At 42.2% G+C, this 15,143-nt stretch overlaps 3 protein-coding genes across 3 annotated transcripts; all 3 read left to right on the top strand.

Annotated features, from left to right (window-relative positions):
- Positions 1-576: 576 nt before the first annotated feature.
- On the top strand, positions 577-3,888 carry LOC311031720 (thiosulfate sulfurtransferase-like). The gene is made up of 2 exons (XM_084038159.1): positions 577-1,743; positions 3,124-3,888. The coding sequence occupies exons 1-2, from the start codon at positions 1,155-1,157 to the stop codon at positions 3,426-3,428; spliced, it is 894 nt and encodes a 297-aa protein (XP_083894285.1). The 5' UTR covers positions 577-1,154; the 3' UTR covers positions 3,429-3,888.
- A 108-nt stretch (positions 3,889-3,996) lies between these two features.
- LOC311031721 (3-mercaptopyruvate sulfurtransferase-like) lies at positions 3,997-5,623 on the top strand. Its single transcript, XM_084038160.1, has 2 exons — positions 3,997-4,641; positions 5,043-5,623. The coding sequence occupies exons 1-2, from the start codon at positions 4,050-4,052 to the stop codon at positions 5,339-5,341; spliced, it is 891 nt and encodes a 296-aa protein (XP_083894286.1). The 5' UTR covers positions 3,997-4,049; the 3' UTR covers positions 5,342-5,623.
- Positions 5,624-7,597: 1,974 nt separating this feature from the next.
- Positions 7,598-11,631, top strand: LOC311030886 (SUMO-conjugating enzyme UBC9-like). Its single transcript, XM_084036916.1, has 7 exons — positions 7,598-7,895; positions 8,152-8,237; positions 8,331-8,414; positions 8,699-8,771; positions 9,216-9,325; positions 9,749-9,828; positions 10,218-11,631. The coding sequence occupies exons 2-7, from the start codon at positions 8,172-8,174 to the stop codon at positions 10,279-10,281; spliced, it is 477 nt and encodes a 158-aa protein (XP_083893042.1). The 5' UTR covers positions 7,598-7,895; positions 8,152-8,171; the 3' UTR covers positions 10,282-11,631.
- The last annotated feature ends 3,512 nt before the right edge of the window (positions 11,632-15,143 follow it).

Here is a 15,143-nt window from a genome sequence, read left to right on the forward strand (position 1 = left end):
GGATTAAACAAAGGGAATAAAAGAGTATAAGTGGAATCAACATAAACACACATGAACATACAAGAAGTATAACTGAAAGAAACTGATTAACCATGAAGAAAGGGAGTTTGGCGATAAGGACGAGTGTGTGTTTCTCCTAAGAATTTGAACTTTCTTAGTAATAAAGCATAATACCTCAACGAGAACGCTATTAATTAGTTTCACCATTCGCTTCAACTCTGGTCACCAACTGAGTGTAGACTGTGTCGGTCTTACGTTATGCAGCATGGTCTCAGCTTTTCCTCTGAACCTCAACCAGTCACTCTGGTTCAGGACCGTGAGCACCACTCTGTGGTGGTTTTGTAGCTGGTGTCGTCTGGTCCGGAGGCCGTCTCGGCCTCGGGGTTGCTGCTGCTGGGAAGCGACCGGTGGTGTGACGTTGATATGTTCCTCCAATTAGAATGACACAACAACCAGTGAAGAAGTCGAGTAACAAGTTAAAAGCAACAGACATCGTCTTCTTCCATTCTCTTCTGTTGAACAAGAGTTATAATGTTAACTTTTAGACACATTAGAGCTGCATGCTTTACAGGCCCTGATTATGTAAATGTGTCCTAAAGTGGCACCATATCTAATTCCTCTCTCCATTAGATAAGTTGCAGGTCTAAATAATGTCATTTAATTACACCAATTACTGTACTGTAGATTGGGTTAGATTTAGTGTGATTTTGCTCAGTCATGTTTCTGTCATAAAGTATACAGTAGAATAAACCAAGACTGATTTTAAAGGTCACAGTGAAATCTGACAACATAAATAGGAACCTTTTGTGGAAGACTGTGCAGTGGCAATGCATTGGGGGCGCACCTAATCATAATTTACCTCGGGCACAAAATGCCTATAGCCTGCCCTGGGTAAAGTGGTACGAGCCAGGGAGGGGGAGCCCAGAAAAAATACCTTCGCATTATTTAATAGGATTTGCTATGCACTCATGCTGTTGTGGGCATATGTACTATTTCGAAATAAGCAGTCATATTATTGGTTAAAACAAATAGTGAAAGTTAGACATTTAGAATGTTTTTTCTTCTCCCATTTCTGGCGCCCCCTTAATAGATGGCGACGCCCCTAGCGTTCACCTGAGTTGCCCCTAGTCTGGTCTGGTCGTTGTGAAGTAAACATGGGGCTGCAAACTCAAGCGCTTGTTTCTGCAAAATGGCTTGCAAACAAGGTCAACCGCAGTGTTGCCGGACCGCGTCTGCGGGTCCTGGACACGTCCTGGTACCTGCCGATGATGAACCGGGACGGCAAGAAGGAATTTGCGCGGTCTCACATCCCGGGAGCGTCTTTTTTCGACATAGACGAGTGCACAGACAGGAACTCCCGTTTCGATCACTCGCTCCCGACCGAGGAGTTCTTCGCGGACTACGTCGGCAAGTTGGGCGTCGGGAACGACAGCCATGTCGTCGTTTACGACGCCAGTGACTTCGGGGCGTTTTCCTCCACAAGGGTTTGGTGGATGTTCCGGTTGTTTGGTCACCCTCGGGTGTCGGTGCTGAACGGGGGGTTTAGGGACTGGCTCAGGGGGGGGTACCCGGTCACGGGCGAGTCCAGCAGACCTGAAGCAGTTCCCTTCAGCGCCACTATGAACCGCTCGTGGGTAAAGTCGTTCGAGGACGTTACAGAGAACATTGCGAGTCCGCGGTTCCAGGTGGTGGACGTGAGGCCCTATGAAAGGTTCCTGGGGAGGGAGCCCGAACCCAGAGAGGGTACGTATCCTTTTGTGTGCAGCCGAATGAATATCTGCAAACATGTAATGACACGATTAGCCTGGCCAACATAGTTACGATTCACAGTATTATATAACTCTTATAAATGCATGAATCACTTTTTTTATTTGTTTAAGAAACAAAATTGATTGCATCACAGATTAAACATATTTTACGTGAAAAATAATCAATTAATAAATCATAAGGTTTCCTGCATCAATAACAAGGCTCTATTTTTTACCTTCACTACCATGATAACAGAAATTCACAATGATCATGATTGTATCTCAATCCACGATCAAAAACTATATCGTCCCATAGTACTCACAAATGCTTTAGTTTTAAAGGTACAATTCACCCCAAATATACATATTTCTTCCACAGCAGGTGAGGGGGAAAATATGCATGTTTCAGTCTCTGTGCAGTTGGCTCTCAGTCTGCAGAGAGATGATCTCAAAGTTCACATTTCCTTTACATGATTCCCTGAACAGGTGTTATTGTTTTGTTGGAATTTCTTTTGTTCAAAGTCATTTTATTCAGAAGTCAATTTAGATTAAAAGCTATGTTGTGATTTTTTAAATAATATCCAGCAGATTAACCAGAATTCAGCCTAATTTAAAACTTGGTTTCTCAATGCAAGGTATTTTTCTTACACATTGCATCGTCATTGCTAATTAAGCAACAGACAAATGTAAATTTTGGCCTGACACATTGTTGCTTGTTGGATTGTTGCTTTTTTATTTTTTAGCTGTAACAATATAACTGTCAAACGTATGTGTGTGTAACAATTTATATGTTTTTTTTCGATGGACACGCACCGTTTTTTGAAGTAAAAACACATGGAAAGATGATGTTTTGAGGTAACAGCTGACAGGTTATGAAGGCAACCAGAATCAACATTAAGATAAAGTATTGACACGTACAAGGACTCTGAGCAGTCTGGCTTCATGAAGGTATTTCAGGTTACAACGATTTGCACCATTGGTGACAGTGGGAGGTGTATGACGGAAATAAATTAAGATTACTCCAAAGATCTGACATTATTATGCTTACATAATATTGTGCACATCTGTATCAAATGTTCTAACTTTTCCTATGGGCCTTTGCTTGTTTGCTATGTGGATTGCAACAAGCAAACAGCCACACAACTGTCATAAGATTCTGCTTCATAATATTACTAAATCATGATTGGTGCATGGAAATCATGTTTTTCCTATTGAAAACTTAATTATTCTGCAGAAATCTTTCGTGAAAAATACCAAACCGTTGTAACTTATAACAAAGGGTTGCGTTCATGGAGGATAATAATGAGCCGTTTGTTTTTCAGGGTTTGAGAAACTTGTGTGCAAAGAGGTAAACTAACATGTCATTGCCCCACAGGTGTCCAACCGGGTCACATCCCTGGCTCCAAATGCATGCCCTTCTTTAACTTTCTCAAGGATGACGGCATGATGCTCTCCAGGGACGAGCTGAAGAAGTTCTTTGAGAAGTCAAAAGTAGACCTGAATAAGCCAATCTGTGGGTCCTGTGGCTCCGGTGTGACCGCCTGTCACATGGTGCTGGCAGCCCAACTGTGCGGCGCCCCGGAGGCGTCCGTGTATGTAGGATCCTGGTACGAGTGGTTCACCAAGGCACCGCCAGAGCACGTTGTATCCGAGGCCAAAAGCAACCTTAAAGGACAATGATGACGGTGTGACAATATTTTACCTACAAATCTGCATTTGAAATGGAAAAAAGAATAATCACCTTTTACCTTAATCAAAATGTTTGAATTGACAGATATTAACCTTTATTCTATGCGTGCTTACGAATGTGAATTTAACACAATATATTTGCTTGAAACAATGCTTAATTTGGGATCATATTTGCATCTAAATCTTGTACCTGACAAGTTTTGTACTATTTTAGCACCTGTGGGCAATGAAATGCACCCACGTGGCGCAACCTGCTGGGTGGATGGAGGAAGTGCACTTTAAAAAACAAATTGCGACTTTGGAAGTTCGGCTTGTCCTCTATTCCAGCCAGAAACTGCAGAACCTTCAAATGCGCTTGTCCAAATGAGATTTGATAAGCGATTTAAATGTAATCTATTTTGTAATGTTCGCACTTTGTATTATTAAAAGCAAGTTTGAGAAGAATGTGTGCGTCTTTGTTTCATTTAACTTGTGGTCGTATGAACCGATTGGTGCTGTCCATCTCTGAATCCCTGACGGTAAACGTGTCTCCTGCTTCCTGTCCCACAGTCCTTCAAAGTCTTGAACGTTTCCCTCTAGCGCTCAGAGCTCAGTACTATCTCGGTCCTCGTCATGGCGGCGCAGACCCGTGCTCTGGTCTCAGGCCAGTGGCTGGCGGACGCCGTCAGAAATAACCTCGTCGGGCCCAAACTTCGCGTCCTGGACGCGTCGTGGTACCTGCCCAAAACGCAGCGGGACCCGCGGGCCGAGTTCGCGCAGAAACACATACCGGGCGCCTCCTTCTTCGACATAGACGACTGCTGCGACAAGACCTCTCCGCTGGATCACATGCTGCCGACCTGCGGCCACTTCTCCCGGTATGTGGGGGACCTGGGCATCGGCAACGACACGCACGTCGTCGTGTATGACACCAGCGACTCGGGCTCGTTCGGCGCGCCCCGCGTCTGGTGGATGTTCCGGCTGTTCGGACACGGGCTGGTGTCGGTGCTGGACGGAGGCATGAGGAACTGGCTGGCGGACGGCTCTGCGGTGACTTCGGACTACTCCAAGCCGGAGTTTAGAGAGTTCAAGGCGGTGATTCGGGATCCGACGTGGGTGAAGAGCTACGAGGACGTGCTGGAGAACATCAGGACCCAGAAGGTCCAGGTTGTGGATGCCCGGTCTGCAGGGAGGTTCAGGGGCACCGAGCCGGAGCCCAGAGATGGTGAGCAGGGCTGTTTAACTCAATGTATGCTTAGGAAGTACATGATACATGCATATGACACATCAGGTACTTCCTTCCTTTGTCATTATTGTTGAGTTTTATGGTGATGAACCAAAATAACTGATCATGTTAGAAAGTTATTATTTTTATTTCATTTTGTGCAGATGCATCAACTTGGAGTTAGTTTGGCTACTAAGTGACCCACTTATTAGATTTCTTCCAAGGTTTTCAGCCACATCTCATGGTCTTCATCAGCATTGATGACAGCTGAAGCCTCTTTAAGCACACCATCTGCTGATGGGGAGCATGAGATGTGGCTGAAAGCCCTTGAGGGGTGTGTTTTGTTTTGTAATGAGTGATTATTGCCCCAGACCTTCACTGTGTTTCTCCGTCCCTCTCAGACACGCTGCCGGGACATTTCCCCGGTGCCATCAGCATGCCGTTCACTTCTTTCCTGGATGCCTCTGGAAAGCAGCTGGGAACCGAGGGCCTGGCCCAACTCTTCAGGGAGGCAGGGGTGGACCTGGAGCAGCCGATCTGGGCTTCCTGCGGGTCTGGTGTGACAGCATGCCATGTTGTTCTGGCCGCTCACCTGCTCGGGCACCCGGGGGTGTGCGTTTATGACGGTTCCTGGTCTGAATGGTTTAAACGGGCTTCTCCGGAGCATATCATCTCGGAGGGAGAGGGAAAGAAGGTGTGAAGGAAGGACTCCTACAAGCAAGGATGTGATGATCCTTCTTTTAGGGAAAGCAGTGTGTTTGCTGCGTACAGGAGGGATTGATCAAGACTGTAAGACTATAGCCTCATTGTGTGCTTCCTACTAATACTAGAGGAATGCTGTAGTCTTCCGGCTCAGTGAGTTTGTTATGAAACTTCATCACCAACTTAACAGTTGCTAGTTTCAGCAGAAACCTGTAATTAAAATGTACTAGTCTACTTATGCAAATAATGTGACTTTACTTAATATGAAGGCTGTGTATTTGAGAACTGTTTGCAATATTGTGAAATAACATGATTATTTGTATTATCTCGAGGTACAGTGATGGGAGTTTCTTCCAAGAGGGCAATACGATGTGTGACATTTGGTGAAGAAGTGCACTTTCTTGATGGGAGAAGGGTCATGGGGATATATTGATGAATTCATGTACAAATGTTCAAATAAATTATGTAGTCCTTGTTTTGTTTGTCATGGAAAACTCGTTTATTCAGTAACCAGGAAAGTAAATATTTGCTTAGTTAGAGGGCCGTGGAAAACAGGAGGGCAAAATACAGTAGATGAAAGATTGACAGTCTCCTCACAATCCATGAGGTCGTAGGAAAATATCAGATTTTTCTTTATTATTATGCTGAAGTCCAATATTTTGCTTTTGTTTTTCACTTCATTACATTTTAAATTATTATTATTGTTAACATAATAGTACTGGTGTAAACCCAGCAAATTAAACAAATAAAGTAAATAAGTAGTCCCACTAGAAGGCTAAAGCAGAAGGAAAAGAAAAAAAGAGAAAAAAAATGTGATGCTGACACAGAGGAAATCAAAACCGGTTCAGACTGGTTCTTGTGCTTGATTTGAGGTGTCTGGCAATATGCCCGATTTTCAGAAAAATGTTTTTGTATTTTAGCTTTTTTTTTAACACCGCGTAGTAGGTTACTATGTGCAACTGTACAATGTAGAGTATTTAACTCATATTGGCTCAGAAATGTGTACTAATATGAAAAATAATGGATAAATTACTGAGCAAGCGTCCCATTTTGAGAATGGCTAAGAAGATTTCTGTGAAAGCCGGGCAATTATTCAAACCTGCATCACATCTTTTCGGTACAGGCAAATGTCGTCTTTGAGCTGCTAAATGTAGACGGTAATAAGTTATTTTAACCATTGTTTGTGATGTCAGCTGTTGCTACCTGCCATTGGGGTAAAAAGAGAAGAACAATGGAACGTTAACACTGGGTAAAAGAGAACGATCAAGCTCTTTTGGAACGATTCTTCTGGAGCTGCAGTCTTTGCTTGCTGTATCTGCTGAGGTACGTATTGATTCATTTAAATCAAACCTCCCTCTCTGTGACTGACAGCAGCTTCATCAATATCTATTGGGCTTCTGACCCTCTCCCAGAGACGCCCTAGTCAGCTTAATTAAAGGCAGAGTGTGTAGGATTTTTGACAATTTGTCAAGACCCTTTGGCATCTGATACCAACACACATTGCATCTTTTGCATCTGAATGAGAGGCACAGGGCATTCAAGTTACTGCTATGTAAATCCACCTGCATCATTATAAGACGCTCAGAGAAGATGCTCCGGGTGTGTGTTATATTATTTGTAGCATTTAAATCAATCCATTATTCAAAAACAGAAACTTAGCAAAACAAAAGTAGTGTATGGTGGAGGTGCTACTGATCTTAGATGAACCTGCAGATGGGCTACAAAATGTGCAGGTGACATGTTTAGCCTAGCTATGCTACAGTATTAATATGGACTGATGAAAAAAAAAAATTCACAACGTATTTTTTTAGAACCCCATGTCACACCATGTAACCTTTCTGAATTTGTGTTAAATATTATCAATTACTTTAAAGCCGTTAAATAAGACAAGACCACATTTGCACACGACTACCACTGAGCTTGATTTTTGCTTTGTTCAAAATGTAATGATAATAGTACGCCGTCCCATCTAGCCTACTTAAATAACATTAAATAAAAGGCTAGTGCACAAGTATAATCCATATATTCATAGAATAAATTGTTATTAATAGATACATAAGAAAGCGGAAAGGTGATTCGGTTAAGCGGCAGGGGACATGATTCAAAATGATCGAATCATCGAAAATCGTGAACTGCCCAGCGTGAATCGAATGCCACAACAAAGATGGCCGACCGTCTCTGACGTGTGTCACACGGCTGTCCCGCAAACTGCCTGAAGGTCCTCACGAAATAAACAAATTGGGGTCCTTTCTTGCGATAGGCTAGCCGTCGAAACGGCGTTACGAGTCACATTGTTTTACACAACTGTGTTAAATTGTCAAAAATAGCGCCAATATATGTCGATTGGGTTGTTTGGGTAGGGTTGAGAAAGTCGAAGTTAATTTCGGTGTGGTCTTTTGCGACCTAATTGGCCCAGTAGTTTTGTTTTTGAACGTCGAAGGGTGTGTTTTTCGGTCGCCGTTAAGACAGCCGTGCCGTTGGCGTTAGCGTAGCATTCAAGCTAACGTTGTCAGACCCACGTAATTTTGGTATTTAGACAAATAAAATAAGAGGTAAGTTCATTTGAAATGATACCTTGCGTCGTTTGCTACTGTTTGAGGGTTTCCATTTTGGGGGAGATTCACACGCAGTGGTCAAATTCACCTTGTGGGTTCTTCTAGTCCCGTAGTCAAATAACGTAAATTAAAGTCGGTGGTAAATGGGGTAGCGTGTACTGAATTTTCAGAAGAAATAATTAGGGCTACGTTAATGTACACTTAACGGTTTTAATTGAATAATTCATTTGTTTTGGATTGTTTTTTTCCACAGGGAGGCGTTGATGAGCAGCAATGTCTGGCATCGCTCTTAGCAGACTGTCCCAGGAGCGCAAAGCCTGGAGAAAAGACCACCCGTTTGTAAGCAGCAACAGGTTGATCATAATCTCACAAATTAAGGTAACTAGCATTCAGGTTGGCTCATGATGTTTTGTGTCTTGTGAACCACCACAGGGTTTTGTTGCTGTGCCCACTAAGAATCCAGATGGGACCATGAATCTGATGAACTGGGAGTGTGCCATCCCCGGGAAGAAAGGAGTAAGTTTGCAAAGTTCCATATCAAAGTGGATCAAGTCTTTCAGAATACTTTGCCAGCTGTATAATTCAATTCAGTCATATTGTCACACATATATTTCATACTGACAACACATGGAGCAGCATCTAAAAGTCCTCATTTAAAGGACTCATTTCCTTGTTACCGAAGCAAAGCAAGCAGGATGCTTACAAATTTGCCGGGTCATACAGAGGCAGACAAAAGGCAGATTTATTATTTGTTGTTTTGTGTCTACTAAAGCAGTTATTATCCCTTATTCTTTCATTAGACCTTGTGGGAGGGAGGACTCTATAAACTCAGAATGCTGTTCAAAGATGACTACCCTTCCTCACCACCCAAATGTGAGTACCGCTCCACAGCCAGCACATAGCTTAAAACCTCAGAAAATAAAGAGTTCTGGCAACAACAAAACAAGTACCAGTCTGTCCCAGAATTCCCTGGGGTCATGGCATTGTCAATTTTTAAAAACGTATTGCAAGAAAATAACAGAACTTTGTGTATATAACACCCATTATTGAGTGTCAAATAGGACCTGCATGTTCATATTACTAAAGCGCAGATTGTTAACATTAGGTGTTGAACAAATGCATTCTTTCATCAGTGATGTTAGTAGACAGATGTGAGGAAAATTGCATCACAAAATGACAGCACTTTCGTAGATCCTCTTGTGTTCAGATAATAAGTCTATTACAATTATACAATTTGACTATGTATTTGAAATGTTCCCATAGCAGTCTTGCTTCATGCTTTAACCTCTCACTTTCTTTTCAATGGCTTCTGTTCAGGCAAGTTTGAGCCGCCGATATTCCACCCAAATGTTTACCCATCTGGCACAGTGTGTCTGTCCATTCTGGAGGAGGACAAAGACTGGAGGCCCGCCATCACAATCAAACAGGTCTGAACACTCCAAAGTCTCTAGTTTGTACTCGTGTCACACAGAGACAAGAAGAGAAGTTTTAACCCGTTTATCAATCTGGCCACATGCAAGTTTCCAAACTCAGTCATTAAATCCAGATTAAGAAAGATGGTTTAAAGGTTTAAAAACAAAATACAACAAATATTGGTGGCTACATCTTAAAGACTTTAAATTCCTTGATTTAAACATTATCTATGATGGCTCAGCTAAAATGCACACAAACCTTTATAAAAAAAACATGTATTTTAAAATACAGTGTTTTAATTGTCTTCTAAATACTAATTTTTAAAAATCCAATAGCAACCAAATGTGCAGCTGCATTCAGCACACACAATTAATGTATCTATATATTTATTATATTTTATTTTTATAGTTTATATTTATCTTGCTGCACTCTGACAGATCCTGTTGGGTATCCAAGAGCTGCTGAATGAGCCCAACATTCAAGACCCAGCACAAGCAGAAGCTTACACAATTTACTGGTAAGTGTGACTGCTTTGTTGAACTGAAGCCTGAGTTGTTTCTTCTTCATAGCGTGCCCTTGCTGCGCACCACAAATCCTATTTACTCAGCAAAGACCAATGCAGACGAATGCCATTCTGAAAATATTTTTGGTATTTTTGAAGACTTTGGTTCAAGTTGTAATTTCATCCAAAGGTCATGAATTGTCAGGGCAGTACTGCTCTCCTAAGATAAGTTGTGTCACAGACCTTTGGAGACCAGAGGCAAGTCATAACATGAAAAAGGAAGAAATGCTTCCTGTTCTTTCAGTACTTTATACACTGATATGTTATCGGCTATTAAATGGGACCTCTGAATAAATGTGTAACTAAGATTAGCACGGTTAAAATTTCTTTTTTCTGTGTTGCAGTCAGAACAGGATGGACTACGAGAAGCGGGTAAGAGCACAGGCCAAGAAGTTTGCCCCCACATAGAGAGGAGCGCCGGCCTCAATCCCGCCTTAGCAGCCTGAACTGATGGAGGTTACAAACAGGAGGCAGGCAGCACCTGATGGACCACTCCAATAAGAATCCAGTTTTAAGTATTATCATGCTATTACACAAGTGACATCAGAGCCTGTTTTTCTTTTCTTCCTTTCTTTCTTTTTAAACAACAAAAGTTCAATAAGATTATAATTTTATCTTCAAGAAATACGTATGCATTTTCAATGCATAGCTGATGATCCTACTCCGCTGTCAACTTTGCTATTTGTAACTCTTGTATAATCCATGTCTCCAGTTTTATCATGAGTGCTGCTGAGCTCACTCATGCCTCCATTGATACTGTCCTAGTAATCTATCAACAGAGCTGTAGAAATAAGACGTCCAAACCACCCTGTGTCTAGTCCAGTCACTTGTGGCAGAGGAGGAGATTTCGTTTATTCTTAAACTTCCAGTTTTTATTAAACCCCACAAGTATTGTAGATAGTTCATGATTAATGGCATGAACTGGGTCAAAGCAGTCGGTCCAATTGCGTTCCTGATCCCTTCTTTCCTTCCCATCGTCCCTCACATCTGAGTTCCCAGGAAAGCATCAAACGAATACCATCAACACGTCGGACTCGGGTCAATGACAATCCCTGCGTTTGTTGTAAGCCGTAAACTGTGGCAGTTACGTTGGCAGGAAGTGGCGTCCACCTCGGAAGGGAAGAGCTGCAGGAGGAAAATGGGTCACATGGGTCAGGGCTTTGTTTCCACCAATAAGTTAAAATCTTCTTTTATTGCAGTGGAGCTAAGATAACCTCAATGTTCAGACTAGCTGCGATCCAGCTGGAAGTGAAACTGTTTGTCGGTTACAGTGTTGACCTTCATGCACATTCAACACCACTTTGTCCTCTGTTTCCCACGCCGCTTTAGCATAAGATAGAGGAGACGTTGCATTTTAAAGTAACAAAACGTGCGTGTGTTCGCCACGCCACTAGATCAGTTAGAAATCGCATACCATCACTTTGGGTTATTTTTCTCCCACAATGCTCACACAATGAATACAAACCTGTACAAACCAAAATGCTGTTAAATATTCAAGTCGATCTGGCAAACAGAAGCTGAAGAATCCTCATTGGAATGGCCTCTCAACCAGCAAGGAAGACAAAAGGAAGTGCACTTGAGAGAAAGCGAAGGCCTGAGATTTTTTTTGCCTCTAAATACATGAGTGCATGTACATAATATAAATAATGAAAAATTGTGGAAGTTATGTTTTATATTGTTTTAGCCAGTTGACATTTGTGTGTGGTATTATAACAAAGAACACAATAAATGGCATAAAAATTGTGAAATAAAGTTGAATAAAAGAAATTGAAAAAAAGTTTTGTTTTTGACTTTTGGGTTGGAAAACTGATGACTATCAGCATATCAATGCATCAGAAAGCAGCTAAATATCATTCCTATGAGCGTTTCGTTGATGTGTCAAAATGGTCTTGATGATGACTTGCAAGTGTTTGTGTAATCTTACAGATCTCAAAGTGTCCTTGATGCCAATGTCAAAGCAGTAGGTGCACAGGCCTAAATTGCAAATAATTGTGCAAGAAAAGTGTGCGCATTGGAGGGGATTTGCACACAGAGTTGTTTGCTTGTCTTAAATAGTCAGCTTTTAACTTTCTTGTCCGGAGGATAACTGATGTAATGCTCTCGGGTGTCTTGCATGACATTCTTAAGAAATCTAACACCTTTTGTTTCGCCTCACCTCTCCTGCGGTTTATTATCTCCGTATGACCTCAATTGGCCAAAAAAGATGCTAAACCAGCAGAGACACAGGTGAGAACATTGGGTTTTTTCCTCTTTGTCTTTTTCTTTTTGTTGTTGCTGCTGCTGGTTAACTGGTTTCCTCTTGAACATTGTGTTTTGTAGGTGAGGGCAGTAAAAAGCCCCCCGGTGTTGTCCCTGTCGCCGCCTCGCTATGTTGATGCTGACTTGGCCTGTTGGAACCATCACAGCTATTACAACTTGGGCCACTGTCTTCACACCAACATATTTCCAGATCTGTACGTTTTAATTCTATAAAAGCTCTCCTTCAATTTGCAAATGTAAACCATGAACATGAGTGGACACAACACATCTTCAGGCTGGAAGAGCCTATTTTCTTTTCAGACACAATCTTCTGTTTATTCCTATTTAAATGCATCAGTAATCACTTTTGAGCAGCTGCAATGATTACATCATGTGTCCCAATTACCCAGGTGAAATGAATTCATGCATGACATTTGTTTGGCGCTATAAAACACAAGAGATTTGTAAATTATTCCAACTTTATGGGCGACCCTGAATATGCTGAAAAAAATACAAACAAAAAACATTTGTTTTTATATCAAAAGGTTTTATTCTGCCTTAAAAAAAAGAATATGACGCATGTTTACATCTGCAACTACCGATCGATTACCGACCAATAACATCATGACAACCGTCCATCAATGAATCTAATAAGATTTTTGTGTGTGTGTTGGGGAGTCATGCTCCCCTGAGGATGAACAACCATAACTTTTCATCTAGCATTTTCTTAATATCAATATCAGTACTTGCTAATACTTTATGACCTGCAATATACTCACCTTCCCAGAAGCCTCAGCTGACTTTGCATTTAGGTCTTATTTGCAGATGCTAACATGTCAAACTACAGAGATGAACATTATAATATATATTAGCTGCTTTGACATGTTTAGCACGTTAGCATGCTGATGTTAGCATTAAGATCGAAGTAGGGTGACTGTATGATAAAATTGTTATTTCCTTATTGTAGGTGCTCCTTTAACATGGAAATCCCTCTCCAGGGACTCCTACGTCAGCCACCCCCCGGCAGCCTGACCTACTGACCCCCACCTGTGGTACAGACATAAGACGGATCACATGGGTAGGTTCTGTTTCTCCTTCATTGTTCTGGTCCGTTTGTTCCCACGTGCTTCAGTATATCGTGCCCTTCTGTGGCTTGTCTGCAGTCCAGTGGACGGAGAGAAACATCACGAACCAGAAGCTTGACAAGACACGGAGGGATATGAAAAAAGGGCAACACATTATGAGGCCCTGCTTCCGAGCCTGAGACCACAGAGCACACACTGCTTTTGTGATTCACGCCTTGGGTTACTTTGGAAACGCTAAAAGATAATTGGTTAGACAAGAGATATCTGTGATAAACCTTCGGATGTGGCTAAAACAACCTGTGATCAGTTGGGTGCTATGATGTGGCAGCAAGGAAATCAAACATTTATCTTGTCCTTAAATGAGTCACTGATGAGTCCTGACTTGAACTCAGGGTGCATAAAACGCACAGGAGTCCCTACCTGAGATTAAAACTGAAGGAAACCCAAACCACCGACTGCTAGCAGCAGCTGAAAGGCTTGTTCGTGTCTCCTAATAAAGGCAGCAGAATGCAGGTGGTTTCAACAATAACCACTGAAACTTGCATTTTTCACAACCCGCGGTCTCTCCTGCCGAGCCAGCCCCATACGATGAGTATCTGTGGAAATGATCCGATCTATTCGTTACTACACAGAGAAAGGGAGGTTGAGGCGGCTGTTTGAAGTTGCATACAGTGATTCGACGAGGAGCGAGGAACTGATAAAGGAGAGCACTGACTTCTTGTTCAAGCCCATCTGGCCCTCAGACGACGCTAATGTTATAGCTGGAGTCAGTTTAAAGCTGTTCTCACATCATGTCATATATATATATATATATATATATAGCCAACACCACACTATTACTCCTGCCCTGCTAGATGAGTATGTTTTAGTTTCATATGTGAGATATGGTGTTGCCTGCCAGGGCTTAACAGTTAACATATATAATGATTGTGGGATCATTCTGAAATCTTGAGGCATTAAATGGTCAAAATGATCATTTGTCCAATACTTTTTTTGATTTAGTGATTTCAAATTGGCAATATATAAACAGTGCTAGCTGTTTTTATAGACAATGAGCGTGCCCTCCCTTGTTGTTGTTCTCACCCTTCTCACCTCCCCCACCCTCCACCCCTTTGATGGAGACTGTTTGCTTTTTGCCCACAAACACCACTGTGGCCTTCTCGGCAGCTTCCCGCCTCAGGCGCGGCGAACTTTGACCTTTCAACAAGAGACGTTTGCTCGTCTTCCTGTTGCCCTGCGCTTCCTGCTGCTGTTAGCTGATGCTGATGCCTCGGTGAGTGCATCAGCTCGTCCTCTGGCCCACTGCAGGCCTGAAAGCCACTCACGCACCCTAACCAGACAGCTGCTGACTGCTCACTTCAAGCATCATGTGTTGCAACATGTTGTTTGCATGGATGCTTTGTGGTTTGTAGACCTTGTTGAGCGTGGATGAGTGTTGCACAAGGGCCCTTCATTGAACTTTAAGACTGAGATGAAGACTTGTAGGTACTAGAACACTGATCTCAGCGTTTCTCTGCCACACACTTGCATTTTGGCATTTGGGTACAAAGACACTCTTAGAAGTGTTTCGCCATGCCTTTGGCTTTCCTCTCCATCTGCAACACAGCGATATGTTCCATGTTTAGCTTGACTGACATTAATTTGCATGGATACGTTTTGTTAATAAAATTCTCCAGGCAGCATCTTCACGTCTTGTATCGTATATTGTTGTATCACGGAGGTACTGACACAATGAACAAGCACATTATGATAATAGGACTGTATGGAAATTATATGTGGTTTGGGCCCTCCCCATGACTTGATATTGAATTTATTTAAAGTAGATAACCAATCAGATGTCGTAAAGCATCAGTATCCTCCACGTTGAAAGAGACTGAGGTTTATGTATGAGACACTAAGGGCGCATTCATACTGTACATGTCCGTTGACAAACGAGGGAAGGCATCC

This window comes from Eutrigla gurnardus, assembly GCF_963514095.1.
Source record: "Eutrigla gurnardus genome assembly, chromosome: 20".
Classification (NCBI taxonomy): Eukaryota; Metazoa; Chordata; class Actinopteri; order Perciformes; family Triglidae; genus Eutrigla; species Eutrigla gurnardus.

Bases quoted from the DNA above. Each gene is read 5' to 3' on its own strand.
- LOC311031721 (XM_084038160.1), top strand. From the start codon at position 4,050: ATGGCGGCGCAGACCCGTGCTCTGGTCTCAGGCCAGTGGCTGGCGGAC. The intron at 4,642-5,042 runs GTGAGCAGGGCT...CGTCCCTCTCAG, and splicing joins CGAGCCGGAGCCCAGAGATG to ACACGCTGCCGGGACATTTC.
- LOC311031720 (XM_084038159.1), top strand. From the start codon at position 1,155: ATGGGGCTGCAAACTCAAGCGCTTGTTTCTGCAAAATGGCTTGCAAAC. The intron at 1,744-3,123 runs GTACGTATCCTT...ATTGCCCCACAG, and splicing joins GGAGCCCGAACCCAGAGAGG to GTGTCCAACCGGGTCACATC.
- LOC311030886 (XM_084036916.1), top strand. From the start codon at position 8,172: ATGTCTGGCATCGCTCTTAGCAGACTGTCCCAGGAGCGCAAAGCCTGG. The intron at 8,415-8,698 runs GTAAGTTTGCAA...TTCTTTCATTAG, and splicing joins CCATCCCCGGGAAGAAAGGA to ACCTTGTGGGAGGGAGGACT. The intron at 9,829-10,217 runs GTAAGTGTGACT...TCTGTGTTGCAG, and splicing joins GAAGCTTACACAATTTACTG to TCAGAACAGGATGGACTACG.